The 24,063-nt window shown below is 39.1% G+C and overlaps 1 protein-coding gene across 2 annotated transcripts in view; it reads left to right on the forward strand.

Annotated features, from left to right (window-relative positions):
- Nucleotides 1-22,528, forward strand: part of pcp4b (Purkinje cell protein 4b) — a 54,082-nt gene extending 31,554 nt beyond the window's left edge. The window contains exons 3-4 of one of the 2 annotated variants that reach the window (XR_006828802.1): nucleotides 11,115-11,166; nucleotides 21,823-21,898. Coding sequence is in view for 1 of the 2 variants with exons in the window: in XM_046074288.1 (XP_045930244.1) it covers nucleotides 11,115-11,166; nucleotides 21,823-21,953 (183 nt within the window). In the remaining variant the exon portion in view is untranslated. Of the gene's footprint in view, nucleotides 1-11,114; nucleotides 11,167-21,822 lie in introns of both variants that reach the window. The other variant, XM_046074288.1, reaches the window with a different exon arrangement.
- The last annotated feature ends 1,535 nt before the right edge of the window (nucleotides 22,529-24,063 follow it).

Consider the following 24,063-nt stretch of genomic DNA (forward strand, 5'->3'; position numbering starts at 1 on the left):
CAAAGGAAGCAAAAACAACTGAATGCATGTCTCACACACTGAAAGCCGTGTGCATCGTGTGGAGGTGGCTTGACAACGACTGTGTGTGTGTGTGTGTGAGAGAGAGAGAGAGAAAGAGAGCAAAAAGTTGGTGCCACTGCTTTGCAAAAACACAGTTAATATGAAAACAGAAGTGTTGCGTCAAGTGTGCGTGAGAGGGAGATCATCTTCAATGTCAGGGCCCGACAACTGTTCACTTCAGCAGTGTCACCTCAGGAGTCTTGGCTGCCACAGACGAAACAGGACGTGTGCAGCTGAGTTTCTGTGCCTTGCGGTTCACCAGGCAGAACGTGCTGAGGACCCAACTTTGCCAGTCACAGTCAAACAGCTGATATTTATGACAAGCAAATCAGCTACTCCACCTGTCCTCTGAGGAGAAAAACCAACTCCACAGTTAACTTGTAGAAAGTTAGAGAACTTACCTACATCTCAATGTCTTTCCCATCACATAGGGATTAACAGAAGTTGGCATTATTTCCCTAAAACAACCACAAGAAGAAGTATATCATTTGTTATCAAATGAGAGAAATCAAACTAAATGAAATTCTCAGTGCCAGAGGCTGCAGAGGTGGATGTTGGCGTAAGTGCCACGAGCATATCTGGACTGGCAGTTTAGGTACATTTCAACCTTAATTCATGCTTCTTTGTGCCTTTCAAATGGCTTTCTTTATGGTCTAATTACAGTGGTCAAACTATGCTGCGTCTTTTCAGAGAAAAAGGTCCCAGCAAAGTCAGTACTAATGTTTCATGGTAATTACTGACCTCTGTGCTGCACTGCAACAGTAAGTACCCACCCACTTCCTCCTCACTTCAGCCAGACGTGTACGCGCTGCCCAACAAAGGAAAGAAAATCCGAAAAATCTGCAGTGGGGAGTTATTGACCCAGCACTGATTTGGCAGTGTTTCAGAATGCCCTGTAGCCTGTATGACAGTATGGTTTATGTAACTGCCAATGGAGCTCATACAGATGAGTGGTCTGTTCACACACATACACACATACACACACACACACACGAAAACACTTGTAGTAAATCGCACACACAGACACACACACACACACACACACACTCCCACCGCCTGCACAGTGAGGATGAGCAGGCTGATTTCTGAAGAGCTGAAGAGGCAGGAAGAGTGTGAGGTTAGAGGGTCAAAAGCGAAACTGTGTTTTACTGTTCGGGCTTTCAGCAGAGCAGCACACTCCATGCGCTGAACGCAGCCTCAGAGGCAGACACAGTAGAGTTACATGTCACTGAAACAAGGCATCTTTTCCCTCCACATATATCCCTCCGTATCGCTGTGTTAAATCAAAGTGCTGGTATGTGGCTATGCACTAGTGATGACTTTGATTGTACTTTTAAAGCAGTACCTCACAGGATCAATGTTGATCAGTGTGTATCGCCACAATGTGTTTATTAGTGATCTTAAGAAGGGCTGGTAGGTGGATCTTTTTTAAATTGCTGAACAGAGCCAGCCTAGCTGTTTCCCCTATTTCCAGTCTTTATGCTGAGCTAGGCTAACTGGCTGCTGGCTGTATCTTCACTTTTACTGTACAGACATGAGAGTGGTATTGATTCTCTCATCTAAGCAACTACTGTTGAGCTTTTCATTTATAGTAAACTCTTCTGCAAAAATACAAACTCTTCAAATTGATTGTTAACTGCAGGATTACACTATATTGTTAAATAAACAAACCTAGTATGAGACTCCATGTCGGTGTGGATCTGCTTTGTTAAGACGTGATCATATGAAGATTTAATGTCAGAGTGCAGGCTTGATTTGTGGGCTTCACTGCGTATTAATCTATTAATCCAGTGAAACAGAACTTGAGTTAAGTCAGTGCAATTTTCACTCATATTTACCACACATAAACTAAAAAACAAGATGAAAATTCATATATACGTTGCGTACAAAGAGGCACCTTGCCTCCAGTATCCTATTCTGGGGGGCAGAAGATATAAAATAGAGACTTGCTTGCAGCAGAATGAAAGGAGGTTGATGTTTTGAAGGATTCTCTCTGAAAACAGCCTCACTCTCTCCCGTCTCCATCCTCCGATGAATGCCCAATTAGAGATAAAACATATTTACATTTCTCTGTTTTGCTTACAGTATATGCACAATGAATCTTATGTTATTCTGCTTGACTCACCCTTTTTATGTTTATCAGTGTTCCTGTATTCTTGTCTATATGTGTGTGTTTGTGTGTGTGTTTATGTTTTCCCCTTGAAAGATCCTAATTAAAAGCCGGGAGGCACAAATTCGGATGTAGCCACTGTTGAGTATGCTACAGTGGATCTGCTCTTTGTGTGTCTGTGTGTATTTCACCCAGAGGCACACAACCACACTCACATCAAAACATTGTTTGTTGACCCTATGTCCCTCTGAGTCTGTTAATGATTAATGAGAGGCACAATATGTATCTCTGCTCTCCATCTCCCTTGTCAACGTCATGTAATTACCCATTTTTTCTCTCTGCTTGATTGGTTTCTCATCTTCTTCGTTATTCTTCTCGCTGTGTGTCTGTGTGTGCTTGTGTGTGTCCTGATGTGTGCACAGGTGTGCTGATTTGTTCACTAAGTAAGTAAGTGTGTATTTTCAGGTGCGTGTTTATCTGCAGTGAGGATAGCCCCTTTTTTCCCTCAGTAATCTCACTCATCGAGCTGCTTTTATTGGAATTTACATTTGGCTCGGCCTCAGAGCTGCTCAGCTCTAATGGTTCCTCCTCTCTCTGCTGCCCTCGGGAGTGTTATAGTTTCTCATCACCTCTGCACTGAGCTGAGCACAATCGCCATAAACAAAATGACCTCAAGTCACGTCTTGTGTTTAAGCCAAGTTCTGAGTGTAACATTGTGATTATCATGGCAAAGCAGCGCTTACATCTACAGTGATGTTATCTCAGACGAGAGATTGAAAAATTTCTATGGTGCCATACATAGCAATACTGTCATGTTAAAACCCCATTACTCTCGTTTTGTTGGTCACAAGTGGGAACCTCCAGGTCTGAAAAGTGAAGCTAATGCGAAAGTCCCTTAAACCTAAATTCTTTCTAACAGCCAGTAGGGAGTGCCTCTAATTGCAAAAAGAAGTCCGGTTCCATTAGAAATAATGGTAAAATTATCCTACTTCTCACTTGATTTATTACCTTAGTAAACACTTTTGTAATGAGTTTATGGTCTTATGATGTTCATTTAGGAAATGATGGTCCAGTTTATTGGAAAATAGATGATACAACAGCGTATGCTTTAGGGCGGGACTACCTTGTGATTGACAAGTTGCTACCATGGCGACCTGTCAATCAGGCTAGAGGCGACTCATTTCCACTGAACTGTGTAAAGTTAACCAGCGCTTATTAGGCATTAACTGTTCACTATTCTGGTAAGTACATTTTGTTTTAAGCCGTTTTTCGCTAGCCAAAATTAGCATCCCGGTTAAAATCACAGTTAAAGTGAATTACGGATGCACCTAACTAACCAAGCTATCTAGCGCCACCGTCTTGTCCAAATACCGTCTCCTCCGGCTCCTGGTTGAAAAAAATCAACATGGCGACGGCCAAACTCGAGGCTTCAGAACAGGAGTCCAGAAACCATTGGGGGACGTCACGATGACCACATCCAATTCTTTTATACAGTCTATGAATGGTCACAGTGTTTTTACATAGCCTGGCAACCAGACGAATCTGCCGAGCTCATGTTTTATTTTCTCCTGTTCAGACAGATTTCCACCCATACTGGATCTCTTCGAGTCAATCACAACTGTTTATTTAACATGGGGTGGGTTTGATACGATGACTGACTGAGGAGCATCACTGGTCCAGACTTGAAAGGTCACATGTCTCATGTTTCTGCTGCTCTGATTAGTTGTAGATCGGAGCAATGCACCAGGCGCACAAGACTCAGATCAAACTGTAAAACTAGGCAGTGCTGATCAAATATAAATCAAGATTCTTTTGCTGCATTACCTATTTCCTCAAATGTTTTCAGAAACACTTTTTAGTGTACTGTAATTTAGATGCAATTGGAGAAAATTTGCTGAAAACCGACCAAGCACTGCCCCAACTTGAATGTGTCGCTTGGTCATAGATCTGTCCAATTGCGTCCAGAGGCCTTTTGGTTCAGCGCCCGTTGACAATGCCTCTAGGGAATGGAAAATGAATATGAATGAGAGGTTCTCAGACTAATACGCATTTGTGAATATAGTCTGCTTTACAATCATCAATATTATGAAAACCTTTCAGGCGTGCTCTAGAGGTGTTCACTGCATGAACAAATGATTTTTAACACAGAATCCTCCAGCTGAACAGAATATCCTGAATTAGTGTCAATAATGTTTTTTGAGCATTATCAAGACAACTGTGGGAGGAGCTCACTGTTGACTAAAAGCACCGTGGTTGGCTCAGTCATAATATCCAATATGTTACCTGCTGGTTAAATGCTTCCTAAAAGACAGAAAGGCAGATAAGTGGTCATTAAGCTATTAACCTTAGTGCTTAATAATGCTTTTATAGGCCAATTTTTATATTGAACTCAGTAAAAAAGTTCAAAGTAGCATCAGACTAAACTTTCTTCAGAGCTCCAATCGATAAATCATTTATTTCAATTAAACAAAGCCAAACATTCCCTAGTTTGTTCTTTTATTTTTGCAACAGTGCTGCAATGTGACAACATTATCTCCAAAAGCAAACATGAGTAACTCAACCCAATGAGCTTGAGGGCAGTTTTGTTTGAGAGCGTTGATACAGTGCAGTGTGGACCGACTGTTCTCCTCTCTCCGACTCAACTCGTTTTTTGGGAGCCACATTAGTGTGTTGTGGAGGAGCAGCTGCTGTAGCTCCAACGCAGGCACCAGTTCATTTCATGGCCATTACAAGAGGCTGATGGAGAGACTCAGCTCCTCTCTTTGAACTGGGATTAGTAACAGTGAAGAACAAAACTGTGCTCTTATCTGGCTCTGATATTTGTTTAGAGCTGCAGGGAAGCCGCAAGAGAGCTCAGCGGTGTGACAGTAATGTTAAACACCACAAAGCAATTTGGTAAATAGTTTCACTTTATCCTGACAGACAATTGAAAAGAGATAACAGGTATTCCGATTAGCCTGACAGGTAAACATAAACTGCAGTGTTGTATGGACATATTTCACAGAGTTCAAGTAATTATTATATATTTATGTATTTTTATAAAATTCAAAATTGCATCAAAGACTAGCCTCAAATTAGACATTTCTTCCCAAAACGCACGGGTGTGTTGTGCTCTAAGCTTGCAAAGACGCTTCAAACCCCTCCCCAACACAACCCTCCACAGCATCAAAGCACTGCGCTGTTTGAAATTCATTGAAAGCATTGGATTAATAATGCAGCAAGAGAAGCACAGAAAAGAGGACACGTAGCACGATGCCTTCTCGACTCCTCAGCTATTAAAGCATGGAAACCCTTCTGACATGACCAAATGGGAAACCTTTGAATGAGCTAGGGAATAGCTGTGAAAAGGTTGCGGTGAAAGTAGCTGGAGCTAAATTCCCCAGGAGGCAGCCAGATACAAGCTACCTAAATGAAACAATTTCCTTTATCTGTTTTGTTACCCTGCCGACTCCCCAGTGATTTCCCCCTGAATTTGTTCAAGATGGAATAAAAAAATCTATCCATATGAAGTGTTTGATTGAAATACAATACAATAATAATACATTTTACTTATGTAGATATCTTTTTTTCAGATTTTTAAAATATCCCCAGTTATGTCAAGACAAAAAATTATGACTAGTTTAAGAAGTATTACACTTGATGTCCCCATTCTAGCGCAGCATCTTTTGTCTCCTCAATCTCTGTTCACCGGGCACACTCCATGCGCATGGTAGCTCCATTTCGAGCTAGCTTATAGCTAAACATCACAAAGCAATCAAATTCCAAAAATTTACTTTTTTTTCACACCTGTTTATTCACAATACCACTTCAAACATTACAAACATACAATTAAGGGTACATAATCAATTGGGTATAGTGAATGGGTCTCCCAAAGAAGCTAAAGAAAGCTTATAGATGGGGGCCCATGATTTATGAAAAGGCACACAGAGCACACCAGAATATACATAACAAAACATACACATACAATCATACACATACATCCCAGTAATCCATTAGAAAACAGTTTGATATTAGATGTAGGTTAATATGAGGTGATTTTTTAGTTGTTCTTCACTTTCCATAAATTCATTATGAGAGTGTTAACTAATATGCACATTACATCTAATTTGTTTAAGCTGTACAAAAACAGATGAAGAAAATAAACTGGTGCTGTTTGCTCCCGGGAGTCATGTGCCTGGCCAAGAAAGTCCAGTACATAGCCATCCTTAAAACCACAATTTTCTTTTTTTATTTTATTTGCATGGATTAAACAATCAGCAATGTTTTTTAAACCTTTGGACACAGCCAAGCTAACTGTTTCCCCCTATTTACAGTCTGTATGCTAAACTTTAAGCTAACTGCCATATGGCTGTAGCTTCATATTTAACAAGCAGACATGGGATCGATCTCTCATCTAACTCTTGGCAAGAAAACAAATAAGCGTTTCAAGGTCTGATAATTAGTTTTTTGGTCACTACCAGCATGTAGAAACTTCTTCAACTGCGAAGAGAGCAGGCAGTCAGGGAGTTGATTCTGGTCATTTATCTTCCCCATGCCAATGTTTGTAAGTATGTCTTAACTGCAGAGGGAGGTATTGATCATCATCCTCTCTTCCTTCTTCACTACAGAAAAAAATATCATTACAGCTCCCACCCAGGATATACATATGGAAACACAAGCTGACAACGTGTACGCCTGCTGGCAATATAATGTGCACAGTGATGATGAGAAGAGTGACACTGTAATTCCTGCAATAATTTCATATGAGTCATTTATTTGCACAAACATGGACAGGTTCAAATTGACACACATTAATTGGATGGGGACTCTCAAGCCTTTCAATCTCCTCTTCCATCTTGTGTGGTTTCAGACGGAAATCATAAACGTGACAAAAAATGTTATTAAGGAAATCACTTCTAAGTTACTATGCGGTTTGTAATATGTCTGGAAGTTTCCATAGGAGAGCATTTTCTCCACTTTTAAATTTATGTACATACTGAATGTTTTTGTGAGGTTTGTGGCAGTGACAAAGTGTTGGAGTTTGGAGTTTTTACACTCCTTCTCTCCACTGAATCCCATTTGCTCTTTGGTTGTGGCTGTGAAGATCAATGGGCCACCAAGGCGGTCCCAAACACAGGCCTGGGGACATCAGTTATAAAAGGGATAACTAATGTTAAATTAATTCTCATGTACTGATATGGAGGAGCAGCAAACAAGAGGATCATTTGATGCTATCAGGTTTTTAGATGCATTAGCACTGAACCCTGTGGTGAACAGTCAGCAGCAAATCTCTATTATATCAAGTCTTTAATTTCATCAATTGGGTAAAATCTCACTGCCTAACAAGTGCAGTGGTTTTCAAGAATTTACTAAGTAGTTTGTGTATCTTAAAACATGAAAGTAGAATCAAGATAAATGACAAGATTTGGGGAAAAATGCTTGTTTGATGTCTCACTTGGCTTCACTTTTTAATGCACTGGGTACCCCATTGTTCAAGACTAAAAATAGGCCTAGAATAAAAAACTTGGGAGGAGGTTGGGTTTGTTGCACAGGTCAAACACAGGACTTTTGCCCAGAAGACTAATGTTTGTTTCCATTGTGAAACCAATAACAGTGATTCTTTTTAACTAGCTATATAAGTTACATAACTAACTAACACACTTCACTTATGTAACTTACATTCATATTTTAACCCAAACCACAATCTTTTCAGAAACCTAACCAAGTCGTTTTGTTGCCTAAACCCTAACCAAACTGCCTCCATTTTACCACGTTAGCCATGTGCCCTTTCACAATGTTAACTTTATTTTGAAAGTCTAACTGGACTTTGCATATTTATTATTGCTAACTTGACCACGTATCCCTGCACATGCAAATACAATGCTAAAGGTGTACCCAGTGCGTTAAAAAGTGGTCTTGACCAAACATTTGTCAGACTCTGTGATCAATACAATGGTGATCAGTGTGACATGCATTTAGAGTTTCGGAATAGAATAGAAAGCTTTGGAAATGCCAGGATGTGTGTTGCATGCATTTACCTCTAAACAGAAATTTACATTTTTTTGACTTATATTTTAAAGAAAGTTGCTTTATTTCCAAATGCTGAAAGTGTCTTTATATGACACAATGGCTTTGGACAGACATGAGAGTAGAATCCATCTTCTTATAAAAGTATAGTTCCCAAAACATCAAATTATTCCTTTAACATGAATATTAATTATTGAACATTAGTAATTGTAAGAAAACCATAACAAAGTTCACATTCATATAATTTGCGGAACATGTCTCCCCAGTGCCACCTTAATACTTTGTGATTAATAAGACGCTTATGATGTAACTTCTCACAGCCCTTCCTCCTTACTTCCTTTCCTCAATCCATTCTTACTCCATTTGTACTCCTCTTGCTCTTTCATCATTCCCTGTGATATCCCTTCTCTCTCTGGCTCCGCTGCATATTAAAAAGCAGGACTATAATATCGGTCTAAGAATAGCTTTGCCTAATCTGCTCATTGTGGGGAAGTGTTACTCCTGTACTCCTCTCCAACGCGATATCTGCTTTACCCTTTTCACACCTCTAATGTTGTCGGCACCTGCCTGAACCCCGCAGACCTCAGCGTATAGCTAAAGGAATTTTAATTCAACATAGCTTTTTAGCGTGTTTTTCTTAATGTCAACTTTTAAATATATCTCTAAGTATTTTTTAAAAAGTTGAATACAGCATTAATTTAACATCCAGACGGTGGGTATCTCAATATGAGGTGAAACCCTTTGGGCTCCCTTGTGTTTGCTATATTTTTTAATTGACAAACTCACATGTCATGCCAAAACAAATGGGAGACATACGTACATTAGCACAGCCAATGATATTTCTCTAGAGATCAGTGACTATTTGCAGTTTAATAGGAGAAAAGTGAGTGTGTGTGGAAACAAATGGCTGTACAAAAATGAAAGTTGATATTTAGATAAATGCTGCTGCATCAGTATGTAAGAGTGTAATATTTATATAGCAGCTAAGTGGGGCTATGTACCGTTATGCAACATCACATCTGAAAAGTCATTTGTTGAGCAAGAGAGTACACAGTAGCTGGTGAGGCTTTCAGGCTATGTAGAGTAGATGCTTGGTTCTTTTGTACCGTAGGTGGTTTTCTCGTTTACATCCATCAGTCTGCCCATTTTTTACACCTCAGTATCTTGTGGTGTGGCGTGAATTTAAATGAGAGTGTGAATGTGATTATAACCATGTGATCGAGATGAACCAACACTGTATAATCAGTGAATGAATTCTCACAGTTGGGTAATTTGAGATGTGTTTTTTTCTCTCTCTCTTTTAAATGGCTGTATGCTATTTTTGAATGAAACCCTTCACATATACAGAATATACGAATATTATCAATGTGTATATATTGATAAAACTGGGTACATAGTTTCATAATGTTTAAAGGGTATGTAAAATTATTTAAGAAGGAGTTCACCCTCCATTAAAATACACTTTTACTATTTCACCGCTTTAAGGTTTATTTAAAGTGGTCATATTATGCTCATTTTCAGGTTCATAGTTTTATTTAGGGATTGTACCAGAACAGGTTTACATGGTTTCATTTTCAAAAAACACTGTAATTTTGTCACACTGCACATTCCTGTGTCTTGAACACTCCATTTTAGCTATGGAGTGATGCATCTCACTTCTACAAGATATTTGTTGGAAGTTGCACATGCGCAGTTCCTAATCAAGGACTACTAGCCAATCAGAAACAGAGTAGGGCTTCAGGTTCAGCTGTATATGTTCCCCTTATACCAGCTTAGCAACATGGACTGGAGCAAGAGTTTAAGAGTGGTGAGTTATTGTTTTTTTTTTTTATAAAACTGAGCTCTGTCTCTACATCACAGTAACAACTTTCTGTCCACTGACTGCCTGGAGGGTAGATAATGTTTGGAAGGGAGAGGAGAGGCAGCAGGCGGACGTCTTTTCACTGTGTTCTGCAGCTCAGTGTATTTTTCCACCGGTGTTTTTGAGGGCGTGTCTGACTGTCACTAGGCAAGCATTATGATGTGTGTTTTCTTGTGATGTCAGCAGAAAGCGGAAGAAAAGGCTGGACTACAAACAAACTGTTTTCAGGCAGTTCAGAGCAGAGCAGAGATGGGAACTCCCTTTGGGGTGGACTTTGGGCTTTTTGACTTTGCAAACCAATTACATGCACAAAAAACATATAATGATTAAAGAATTTTTTCCTTTCCTTTCATCTTATTGTGAAAATCCTCATCTTGTTGAATTTAAACCCTTATTCCGAGCTGAAGTTACAGTATTTATTCATGGTTTAAGGGGAATTATTTATATTCTGGAACAACTAAATTTAACATATTTATGAAAACACACATGATGATGCATTGAACAGCTTACATAACTCTGGTTTTGGACCATCTCAGCTTGAGTCACTCTGCAAATTGAGCACAAGAAAACAAAAATACAGTGTTTTCTGGGTCATTTACTTTGCTTCATGTTAGTATTTCTGTCCTCTGTACTGTTACAGTGCCAAGGAGTAGTAAACAGCGGCAACTCGGGCAATGTTTCCCTCCTGGTCATACTGTATATTGTCTTTAGGGCCTTTTTACTGTCACAGGGCCCTCAGCCTGCAGGATCTCCTCTGCCCTCAGCTCATGTGCTCAGAACAAGGGCACCCCACTGGCTAAAATACTCCAAAGTGGAGGCTTCAGAGAGTGTGCTAGCAGATTAGGTGGCAGCTAAGCCCCCAGTAGATGTCAGAACAATCATGACGACAAGGCTTAATTAGTAAAGGGCACAGAGCAGTGATGCATATTCAGCTCATTTGGATGTGATGACAGGATTGTGGGAAGTCGTCTATTTGCTGTGCCGAAGTCTGGTGGATTTAAGCTAGAAGAAAATGTACTCTGAAGAGAAATCTCAATCTTATTCACCTTTTCTGTTTTGTTGTTTTTGCATTTGCAGAGACAAGGATCTGGAGCAACTGCTGGCAACAACAAGACATCTGGAGGACAAGGTAAAAAAACGTGTACATTATGACATTTGTTTTCAAAACATCCACTTTCACTTGTGTCAGAAGTGTTATGTTCAAGACAAATTTTAACAGCGCCTAAACGAAGTATTTTAAACTTAGACTTTTGCATCATTTAAAAAAACAAAAAAACAACTGGACAACTTACAGTGTGTTAGGAGGAGACCGAAAGAGAGACAGAGAAGGGAGTGTAAATGGATCCTTTTACAGTCCATGTGTGCCCAAAAACCTGTTTAAGGATTAGCTTAAAAAGGCACATGTCACATGATTGACAGTAACAGGGTTTGAAGGATAGCTGCCATCAGATTCTACACCCACACACACCACACACACACACACACACACACACACACACACACACACACACACACACACAACCTGATCTCAGGGCTTTCAATCAGATCTCATCACAATCTAACAAGAGTTCACGGTGTCATGTCATTGTTTACATGATGTTTTAATTAGTTAATTTGTCTTTTCTTATCAGTTTTCTTCAGTTCTGTCATACATGTCACCCTCGGGTCATGACTGCATGAGCTCTAGATGTCATTTATTCTGAGCTTGTACATTATTGGTGATCAGTAATGACTCGCTGTTCAATACAAAAATGCACTACAATGCAATGTTGGAATGCCTGGTTGTGTCCTGATAGCAAATCAACTCTTCTAATAATTTGGGGAGGTTATATACTATACCGCTTTACAGTTGTCTTATGAATCTCTTGACTGAGGATCGCTCTCAGCTTTAATATCCTGACTCAGCTGCACAAAATAATACAGACACCAGGAGACAAAACTGAGATGACCATCAGCTTCTGTAAATCCAACTCTCTGATGATTACCCCCCTGAACGGAGATAGACTGCCTGTATCAGTCCTTCCTGGGGGAAATTAAGATCCATGGACCAAGTGCATTGCAAATCATGTTTATTGTTGAGCTTTCTGTCATTAAACCTATCACAGCAAAGCAAATAAAGGCTTCACCATGAAAGCTAATACCTTCCCTGCTTTCAGCACCTCTAAATCGTGGCAGTGATTCAGTGTGTTGCCCTGACTCAGCATCATATCACATTTTGAAATGAGCCATTCTGATTTTATAAAATAATATACTTTATTCAACAAATGTATGTGTAAGTAGAGTAATGCTAGCATTTAATCGTGTCTTCTACAAACCTCGCATAAATGTTTTATTGTCTAAAGATCAAACTTCTTATCTGACAGAAAGTTACTGATGTAAGTGATTTTGGCGTGTAATGATGAGTGTCACAGTGAGAAATGGTCAGATGCTACAGAGTCGCTTCGCAGATGTATTTCCTTGCAAAAACAGCAAGAGTCTTTTACATGTGCACAACAGTGAAATCATCTGATTTAAAATAAACATTATGAATTATAACATTTTTTTAATGAGCTCTGTTTTATATTCTATTTTACCGTTTTAAAAACTGATATTTCAGTTCATTTTTGAGCTAGATCCTTGACTGTCAGGTCAAGTTGGGCCATTGTTGCACTTGTGTATCTGAAAATTGCCCAACACTCTGCTTGATTAGAAACAGAGACTGCTGTCCTGTTGTGTTATAAGATTAAGCTGATGTTTTAGCTGAGATTTTGTAATTATCTATGTAATAACTTGAACTGTGACCATCAGTTTGGTATTTTTGTATTCAAAATTCAAAATATCATACACATGATGTATATTTTAAAAAACAGTCAAATATAAAGTTACAAGTGCTGTGCAACCTTGAACAACCTGCATGTTGTATAACTGCCCTCCTGACTTGTTGTACTCTCCTATAGATCCTCAGGGGATCTCTGTTAGCACAGCACCTTTAAAAACCTTACAGGGAATGTCAGTGTGAAAAGGTACAAAAAAGGCACTTTTGTCTCTCCCGTTGCCATGATACTGTTACATGCAAGGCTGCTGTGACATTGGAAATATAAGAGTTCAAAAAGATAAGTTGTAGCTTTGCTGAAGATAATAATCCTGTTTGATTTTCTTAAAATTTCTTAAACAGTCTATCTCAAAGATTAACAAATACTTTTCTGTGTTTATGCAGTCTAACTGAAATGCGGATGTGTCAAACAGCCAGGAACCTTCCTGGAAAGCATGTTAGAAAAAATGCCACATTAGTGTGATTGAAGGGAGCTTTAAACCAGGCTTGCACCGCCACTGACCCGGTTTGAAAAAAATAAATCGGCCTATTACACAGAGTCACCGTGAACATTATTCACCAACAGCAATTAATGGGATCCAGATTACCTGGCGCAGTTGGCTGAATTGAAACACTGTGTTGCAGGAAGCAAATTTTTCACTGCCTGTAGGATTCGGGTCTACCTCTCTATTCACTTAATGAAAAGAGAAAGTGAATGAAAGTACACAGCCTGCAGTACACACACACACACACACACACACACACACACGAAACACCCCTTTGTTGTCTGACCTTGACAATTAATTTGATGCCTGGAAAAACTGCTTTCCCAGCGTGTCTGAAGCGTGCCTTTCACTGTAGAGAGAGGTCGGGAGAGAGTTGTTAAGAGTGGGTGAGGAGGGAGTAATGCTGCTATTGACTCTCGCCCACTCTGCACACCCCCAGCACACAGCAGAGCACAGTCTTTGCAGACATCACCTCACAGGCTCACGGACAGCCACAGAGAGATGTATTCATATTCATTGGAGCTAATTTGAACTGGGTAGGTATGAGTACATGCAACCGTGATGCACCTCAGTCATGCAGCAAAGGCTGTTCACCTGATAACAGCAGTAACAGGGAAGCTGGAGGATGGAAGTGTTTATTGTAAAGAGAACGGCACAAGATTGAATTTTTATCAAATGGATACAAGTGAATCTAACTTTTCAGTTAGAATCAGACTTTATATTACTACATTATTTAGTGCAGAGAAAACCAGGCCTTTATTTGAAACATATATATGTAAGAGACAGGTCTGTATTTTAGATTTCCTGTGTTTTTATAATCATATTTTATTACATTTTAATTAGATTAAAATTACATTTTAATCCCAGCTTCCTGAGCTGCTCTTGTTTTAATTTGCTGTTATCATCACCTCAAATCTTCCTCTCTGTTGTCTTGATAAATTCACTATGATGTCCATTTCCACAACACTGACTCCATCAGAACAGCAACATGTCATGTCATAGTCACCATGCTGCTGTGAGTTTTTCTTCTTTAACGGCTATACTGTTTTCAACCACTGATTATTCAGCGTTCACACTGCCGTCAGTGAAACTCACCACTGCCTGCACAGGAAACTATATTGGATTTAACTTCATTCAAAAAATAATAGAGTCAAAGAAACTGAATTTGAATGAATAATCGAATGAGGGAAAACTGTATTTAAAAATAGAAACTTTATATTTAAAAACTGAAAATCAGCAGATTGGTGAGTGGATTTACATTTTTGTTGTTTTGATGTATGTTATGTTGAATCTACCATGTGAGCTATCAAAGTACAGTTAATTCCAGCTTGTTTTCTATTAGCTTTAGTGTTGTGGTGATTTGGGACGCTGCCATTATTTAAATACCGTCTTTATTACAGAATGTACAGTATATAATGTTAGTTTTAGTTTAGTTTAACAATGCATCATACAACAATGCTGCTGAACATGTGATTTGTATTGTTGGTAATTTAAGGCCTACGAAAACAAGAAAAATGCTCCAAAGTATCTATAATCATAATTTAGACAGTAACTAGTAACTATTGCTATCACATAAATGTAGTGAAGTACAATATTTCCCTCAGAAATAAAGTAGAATATAGAAAGTATTCCAAAATGAAAATACACAAACTGTACTTTGTGTACTTTGTTAATTTCCACCACTGATTCAAACACCTTCACAGGCTCAGTCAATTGCCTCTTTTGGTCGTCTTCTGTAACATTGATCAACATGGTTGGAGTCCAGATGTCATGTGTTTGGGCCATATGCTCCATATGTTCACTGACCTTATGAGTCCAAGCACAACACAGACTGCCCCTCTCACTGCAACAGCTGGGGCAGCGTGGGCTTACTACAGCTTTACCTCATACTGGACAAACAAACCACACTGACAGGAACAAAAGGATAGCACTTGGTAATCCTTTGGTGTGATGCTATCATGTGAGATAGTCATCTGCTTATTCATGTTGGACTTCACAGATGAAAACTGCTCCATTTCTTGTGGAAAAGTGTTAAGCTCACAGAGTATTTAAGAACAATGTGGAAACTGCTGCGCCAAGAAGCACCTCTCCTCCTCCCGTTTCAAACCAGCACAGGCGTAATTTCAAATAGGCTCACCTCAGAGATGAAAGTCAGCCTTTTATAATTAGCTTTGCGACAAGCTCTCAAAGTGAAGATGACCCATTTTCTACTCACTTTTTAATTAGCTTTACTGTACTCAATTATAGCAATAATGAATTGTCTTATTCTGTCAGATATTGTTAGTAAATGCACACCGTACCACAACTGTTTCAGAAGCAGTCAGTGCTAGAAGGAGCTGAAACCACACATTTCCTCTGTAGGTCTTTGAACATCCCACGTTTTCTGTTTCAAAAAAAAAAAATAAAAAAAAAATTCAAATGTGCGATTGCGTCCAAGTAGGTTACACAGACGCTTCCTCACCCAAAGCAAAATAAAAGTTGACACACAGTGAAAAAAACCAAGTACACAGTAGCAATCAATACAGAACCAGTCTTTCATGTGTATTTGTGTATTGATCGCTGTGGTCTCTCACGCTTTGCTGCCCCTCCAGTGTTTCAAGGCCTTAGGGGTCGCTGATATTTTCCTGACTTTCAAACACTGACTTTCAACTATTGATACAAAGGATGGCAGGCACAATATGCACTCAAATTCCCATGCACAAAAGTATACACACTTTTACACCATACACACACTCAAACACTCATATATCTTTTTAAAACATGCAAGATGCCAAGAGTCCACATCCCTGGATGTGGATGTCTTATTCTTACTGGGGTAACTACAAGGTGGATGGGAATTAATATAAAATGGCTTGTTGGCTTTTTGTGTGAAAGCTTTGTGTAAAGCTACGGACAATCACACTTTATACACTTTATATTACACCAGACAGTGAACACATGAGGTTGGTTTATCATTTTACTTTAATTTAGTGAAATTAAAACATCGAGGGATTCTTATTCCGTTATATTTACCTTATAAATGATTAAAAGTCTGTTTCCAATCTAAAGTATTAAACTCAACAGATTGCATTTTCAATCTCAGTCTAATGAAAAACTAAATCAGGAAATCAAAACTTCTCCCTGGCGTGGTGTAATCTAAAATGCAAATGCATTAGTAAGTACTAATGCACTTACAATGTATAGTATCTCCATTTTATGAAAAACAATCAGAGCTGCTAATAACTTATTTTGTTATCATAATGAAATGGTTCATTGATAATCAAGATAATCATGTTAAAATGTTATGTTAACTGACTGATAAATCAGCTGATTCTTTGAGCACTAGAGGCAGTATTTCACTATTTTCAATCACTTCCTTTTCTGCAAGGATACAATAACTGTCAAGGAGCTGTCAGTCTCTAACATGAGCTGTCAGCTGTCACCCCTGGCATTCAAGCCTTATTTCTGCAAACAATTATTGCGTGGCAAACTACTAAAATAAACACTCAGTATCAGAGTATTTGTAGCTTCAGAAAAAAAGTAGTACTTAAAACATTTCTCTTTCTTTCTTTTTTTTAAAGGCACCAAAAATACGGTGCTGACTTTGAGTGTCCAAGAGGAACACACTGTAGGTGCTACTGTAATTTTGTGTGTGCAGAGACATTTTAGTGACAAATACATCACACACTGCAGCATCTTAAGCTCAAACAGATATCCACATACTGTGTAAAACACTTTAATACCAAGTTTCACTTTCTTTCCACAATCTGTCTCTCTTGTCTCAAGGTCTACAAGTTCTTCCTTAATGCGTTTCATCCTCCGCTTCCCCAAATCCCTCTCATGGCTCAACTGGTTTTAAGCAGTGAAATCAATAAGACGTCCCAGCTTTCACTAGGCTTCAGAGCAGCTTTTAAAAGACATTTTGAAAGACAGCTAACCAAGGATGGTCTTATCATGTCACTTATGAACCCATTCCATCTAAATTATAGATAAAGTTGGCAACATGCAGGAAAGTCATGTCTTAAGAAAGTGTATCTATTGAGCCTCAGACCTAGTTGTATGGAGGCTTTTATTCCTGCAGTTGCCACACACCAACACCATGTATAAATACGTTTTTCCCTCCTCAAGATGATCCATTAGGTGAAGACAGGAACACTGAAAGTGCTGCCAGAGATAATAGGTTTGGTAAGCCATTTTGTGTGTGTGTGTGTGTGTGTGTGTGTGTGTGTGTGTGTGTGTGTGTGTGTGTGTGTGTGTGGTGTGTGTGTGTGTGTGTGTGTGTCAAGAAGGAGATGAATCCTCAAAGTGTAGAGAATGATCCGTCATTGTCACATTCAGCCACTATCTCCTGTGTTATAAAAACTGATGAAAATCCTTCGATGTGATTCTTTCAGATGGATGCATGTGATTCCCCCAAAATATTGAAATGGAACTAAACTAAAATAACTGAGAGTTGTACTGATACACAACATAGTGTAAATGCTACTTTAAAGTGATCACTTCAAAATTGTTAATACGACTATTGGAGGACAATGAGATGAACCCCAACATAGTACGTATTTTTGCTGACTGGTATTTGCATTTAAGAAATCAAAAGTTACTATGATTGCTCATGAAACAAGAAATTTAGCATATTTAAAAAAATAAAGCAGATGAAGTTACTGACCCCTTAACTGTTTCAGCATTTGCTTTGAATGACAGAAGCATCTCTGACAGAAAACCGCTTTTTTTACTTTGCAAAAAAATACAAAACAATCTTTCGCATCCTGCCTGTGGCTCCACTCTGACCATCTAGATATCTTTTAATAGAAAAAGGTCACCATTTTGTAGTACAGACATTATGAACATATCTCGTGTTGACACTTTGGAGGGCTCAGCTCAACAGCTAATGCTGCTGGGATGAAAACAGCGGGCATTAGAGCATTGGAAAATTCAATATCAATTAATGCAGGATTGAAAGCCGAGTGGCTTGACACAGCAGAAAGCAGTTAGTGTTTCCTCCTTGAACGGCAAGACAGAGGTACTCAAGCTCAGCCCCAAGGGAACCCGAGGATTAGCTGCACAGTCAATACGTGAGTCGCCTCTCTGCTTTTCTGCCTTCAGTAACCCCCCACCCCCACGCAAGCAGGTCAGTCTTTTGAAGCAGTGTTGCAAGGCAGAGACATGGAATAGCTAAAACAGCTAACTGCTTATTAAGTTTCATTCTTCGTCAGTGTAGACTGGTAAATGGCTAAATGGGGACTGATGATCAAAGGAATCTTAGGTTAGCAGTATGTGAGCAGTATGTGAACAGTATACAGTATTTAATTATCAAGTCCGCCGAACTGATCCTGCATTGCAAAAGCAGGATCACACTTTTCACTGGCCAGGGAAACGTGTTTCCTGATTGTTATTCCTGGTGACATAAGCTGTCGCAGGCAGACGTCAGAGCCACGGGGAAACTTGCTTGGATAAATGTTAGCTTGTCGTAACCTCTCAAAGTCCTGAATATTCCTGCTTCATTATAGCCCATAACTCCGATGTTCTCCGTTCAGCAGCAGCATGTTCTTGTGTTACAGCAAAACAGCATGAGACAAACAGTAAATAATAATAAATTAAAGACTAAATCAGTAACACCGTGTCTAATAGTCTGTTTTGCTTGATCCTTTACTCCTACAATTGCTATTATTTTCTTGTGCATAACTCAATTAGTGGTCTTGGATGTATAAATTATTGGTGGCAAGCCAAGCCCCCACAGACTGCCGTCCCAATAAGATGTGAATAATGACAAAGCTTTCATGTAAACTTTAAATTCATCATTATGTAAACAAGCCTTCATATATTTACATGTTACATGCATGTATACATGTTGAGGTAAATGTTTAAATACTAGCAGTCAAATAATGTACATTGCACATTTCCTGTTTAAAATCATGCATATTGTCTTATCTAATACGTTCAATATTCTTGTGTACTTTTACTTCTGTGTTCTTTAGGACTTCACTAACCAGGAGATAAAAAAAAACATCTTCTTTCCTAATGCTTGCTGAAACCAGCTTCTATCAGTTTTTAGTGGGATTACAGCCGTGCCCTCTTGGTCAGTGTCGGCTGAGCTCCAGATAGGATTAAGAACTGGAGAACAATTCATGCTTTGGCATTTGACCTGGGAAACAACTGCTCAGGCTCCCCCATAGAAACTCCGCTCCACTATCATAATGAGGGATGGGGTTTATGTGGAGCGCCAATGGAGATCTTACCATCTAACGTTACATTACATTACTGTTTTCTTCAAAAATAAAGTGAAAGGAATATTTTTGAAAAGGGTTCTTGATTTTAGACAGAGGAAAACAAAAGCAGATTCTCATTTGTAATTGTCAGTTTTGCCCATTGAAAGTGTAATTGGCAGATTTTAACAGCTGTAGGTGGCTAGCTAATTAAGCTTACATTAGCTCCATGAATTAGGTGAAACACCATCTTTGGCTGACTTTTTAATGTTCTCAGCTGACTCAAATTAAAACAAGCACATAAAAGGGGCTTTAAATATGCCATTTATGGCTACATACATGATATAGTGGTAAAAGAAGGCCAAATGCTGAAGCTGCATGTTTCAGGCAAAAAGTCAGCATCCTTACCAGTTGATGATCCATGTAATAGATATGGAAATAAAGGAGCAGTATTGATCTTGAATTGTAACATGTGTATTTAGTTGTATACATATAATAATGAAAAATGTTACATCAGACTGTTAATTCTCTCTTACAAAGCCCATCTTAGCTTAGCTTTTGTGTAGCGTTGTTTGTTACAAGTAATAGTAGTAGGGTGAACATAGTTTGGTTTTCTAAAAAGAGGACAGTGGGGGCAAGAGGCAGATGGACACCCACAGTGGGTGGAATGTTGGATTCCAGTAATTGGTGGCACCATGGCAATGTGTGCAACAATAATTTTAGTAAAACAGTTGCTCTCAAGAAGAGAGGCAACAAAAGGAGCAAATATCATGTACTATGGCATCCTGGCTCTGGCTAAATCTACATCTGTCCAATGTAGAGGCTTTATTTTAGGCTTTATTACAATATTATCCATCCATCCATTGTCAACCGCTTATCCTGCGTACAGGGTCGCGGGGGGCTGGAGCCAATCCCAGCTGGCATCGGGCGAAAGGCGGGGTACACCCTGGACAGGTCGCCAGTCCATCGCAGGGCAACACATAGACAAACAACCACTCACGCTCACACTCACACCTAAGGACAATTTAGGGTCACCAATTAACCTAGTCCGCATGTCTTTGGAGGGTGGGAGGAAGCCGGAGCACCCGGAGAAAACCTAAGCAGACTCCACACCTCCACACCTCCACACCACCTTCTTGCTGTGAGACGACAGTGCTAACCACTGCACCACCGTGCTGCCCTACAATATTATAACAATAAAAAATTACATATTTATAGTTAAATAGGTAGGTTGTTCATAGTAGGCCTATTTGTATCATTTCAACATCTTATTGATATTCAACAATTTAACTGATTCACAAATAAAACCACTTTATTTATTTTAATAAGGAGCAATATTAGTTTTATTCATTATAATTTCAGATAAAAGTATCATATATAGCTTACAACTACTACAATATTAATTCCAGTTACAGAAAAATTCTCTCGTGGTTGTTAGTCTGTAATTTGTTAATGCTAAGTGCTAACTCGTCAAAAATCATAATCATTCATGCAGAACGAGTTCAACATTTTAAAAGTTTGCTGTAGCACCACGTCAGCCTTTTTTAATGCCCTGCCCTATCCTGGCTGTGAACGGTCGGTTTCACGAAGAGTGACATTGATAAGCAACTTTATGCACATGCTTGGATAAAAACAAAGCACCAGATCTTCTCCCTACTCCGTCTCCGGGGGTGGAGAGGCCAGAAAAGACTAATGTTACTGGCAGCTTGTGAGAAGTGCTGTTATGCAAGAAAAAGTCCTGGTACAGCAAAGAGTAAAATGTAATAGTACCAGGTGCTGGTCAAAGTAATGCAAAAACACACACAATGAATGCTGACTGTAGAAAGCAAAAGCTGAATCATGGACATTTTGGACATTTTTTAGGTCCCAAAGGAGGACATGTCCAGGAAAAAGAGGATGTATGCTAACAATTGCTGCTTACATTAGAGCAGATAAACACACTGTCACTAATCCATTCCTCACTTCCTACACACTTTTGCTTTTATGGTGGAAAGGTAAAAAAGAGGGAAACCATCCAAACTCAGTGAACTGTAGAGACTTGCATATTTATTTCTTGCACCAAATAAGAATGTGACTTAGGCAGTGACCAACAGATGTGGTGCTAAATGAAGCCATTTGGGAGCAAAAAGAGTCGGCTCTCAGAAAGGAATGAAGCATAAGATCCAGCTCCCTTCAAAGAGCCATAATTCCCATCACTGATTGACAGGCCTGCTGTGATAATGCTGTCCAAGGGAGAGGAGTTGACAATGTGACTCAGTCTTTGTACACTGCTGTGAGTTCAACACATCATTTCCTTTTTCTTCCAGATGCGTCCAAGACGGACGTCCCAGAGGACTTTGACATTGACATGGGCGATCCGGAGACCGAGAAGGCAGCTGTCGCCATCCAGTCCCAGTTCAGGAAGTTCCAGAAGAAGAAGCGTGTTGAGAAGTCCTAGTGAGCGCCATGCTGCTCTGCCACTGTGTGTAGAGACGGCAGGCGGAAGCCACGGCACAGTGACGATGGTGTGACATTTGCATGTAAACAAATTCATACCTGTTGGAACTCCAGGGCTTGTGATGGGTTTGGGGGTGGGAGAGAATGCAATAGCTTGTTAATCATATGACATGTCTGTGAATTTTCATTATCCTATTATTATAATTACTATAATTTATTATTTAACTGCTGTATCAATAAATAAGTAACAGAAAGAGTTTCTGTCCCGTTCCATATATCATGAAGTCTAGGTGGTGTTTGTGTTAGAATATGTTTTTGTACTTATCCCAGCCTCAGTTATACCTGCACCATCCCTTTCTGTACTGCTTAGGACTACATTTCCCAAAAACACCTGTATTTGTGTGAGTAGATGGCACAAAAGCTGATGATAGAGTGACAGTTGTTTTTAGGAAACTTAGCCTGGAGCTTTCCGTCCTGAACAGAATATTTCACCCAGAGGCATTTTCTTACCTGCATGGTACTATCAAGCTGTGTATCAATGTACATTGAATAAATAAAGACTCTGTGTGGAACTTGTGTGCAGTGCATGTAAAGATGAACATTTGATAAACAACTACATATAAAGACTGGCTGCTGAATAGCTGCAGTATGTCTGATATGTTGCATTAATATACATTGTGCAGGGAGAGCATGGGGACTTATATTCTGATGACAAACTATAAATAGAAACAGCTTCAGAATGAGCTCAGCTGAATCTATTCCCTTCTCAGCTTGATGACCTTCTCCATGTAGGCTGACAGACTGATTCCCAATGATCTGTTCTCAGCTTTAAGCGCTTTAAACAACATTCACCAGCATAAATATTGTATATTTTAGTTCAGGATTATAGGTGGATATTTCATAATGGAGTACAGAATGATTTGAAAAGTCTATTTCTGACTTTCTTGAGAAAGAAAACAAAATTTGAGGGAACATTGGCATCTGATTCTTAGTCTTAGTTGCCCAGCTGCTGCTCCATACTTTGTTTAACTTTCCTTCTGCTCTGTGTAAATGACTGGGCTGCCAAGATTTGGGCAGTGAGGCAGCTGTCACAAACAAGCCTTACTCCTTTTAAGGTTGATCACAGAACAGCACAAAGCCTCTATCATTATACTGCTCAGGCACATTATGTGGTCTCCCTCATTAGTCTGCCTGAAGAAACATGTGAAAGCACGCAAACACTGGCAAAAATACTGTCTGTGCTACAGCCTGAAGGTAAAGGCCTGTATTTCAAAGGAATGGCATAGCATAATATAACTCATAGAAACACATCATTAGCTAGTTTCCTAGTGAGAAATCTGTCTTATATTTATGTACTATTTTTGACAGGAGAGTTCATTTGTAACTGTGGCTCTATGGATGGCAATATCTCAACAACAATAGGATGGATTTTGTACAGAAATTCAAGGTACCCATAGGTTGAATCCTACTGACTTTGGTGGTCCCCTGACTCTTCATTGCCAGCAGGTAGAATATTTCACTTATCCAGTGAAAAATCTGAACATATCCTAGGTAGATTGGCAAAAAATATGTTCGGACATTCATGAATCTCAGACGATCTTACTTGTTGTGGTTATTGCCAACCTTTCTGTTATAAAACCTAAATAAATAAAAATAAAAACCTTTCTAATAACAAAAAGTGTTTCAGGTTTGCATACAGTATTACTCTTCATAAGAATTCTGCTCCAATAAAAAATAAACAACCAGCAACACAACATATATACAACACAAAAGATTTTTAACCCTTTAAAACACATTGAAGGGTATTATGCATGTCAGAAATTCAAACTGTCAAAGGTTAAAAAGAAGCTGCACTGATTTTCTTACAATCTAGATCATGCCATTGTACTGAACTGTATTATAGCAAGGTCAGTGATGACCTTTGCTCCACAGGGAATTGATCCCACAGCAGATCAGCTTTGTAAGCTTGAGAAGATTACACTGCCATGACAAGTGAACCCTTCCTTGATGTCCACAGCAAGATGGTTTACAGTACAGAACAGTAAAATGAAGTACATCCATTACATTGTCATATTGGAATTATTTATTTTTTAATATTAATATTTTTTAAC

The sequence above is a fragment of the Micropterus dolomieu genome, linkage group LG17, assembly GCF_021292245.1.
Source record: "Micropterus dolomieu isolate WLL.071019.BEF.003 ecotype Adirondacks linkage group LG17, ASM2129224v1, whole genome shotgun sequence".
NCBI lineage: Eukaryota > Metazoa > Chordata > Actinopteri > Centrarchiformes > Centrarchidae > Micropterus > Micropterus dolomieu.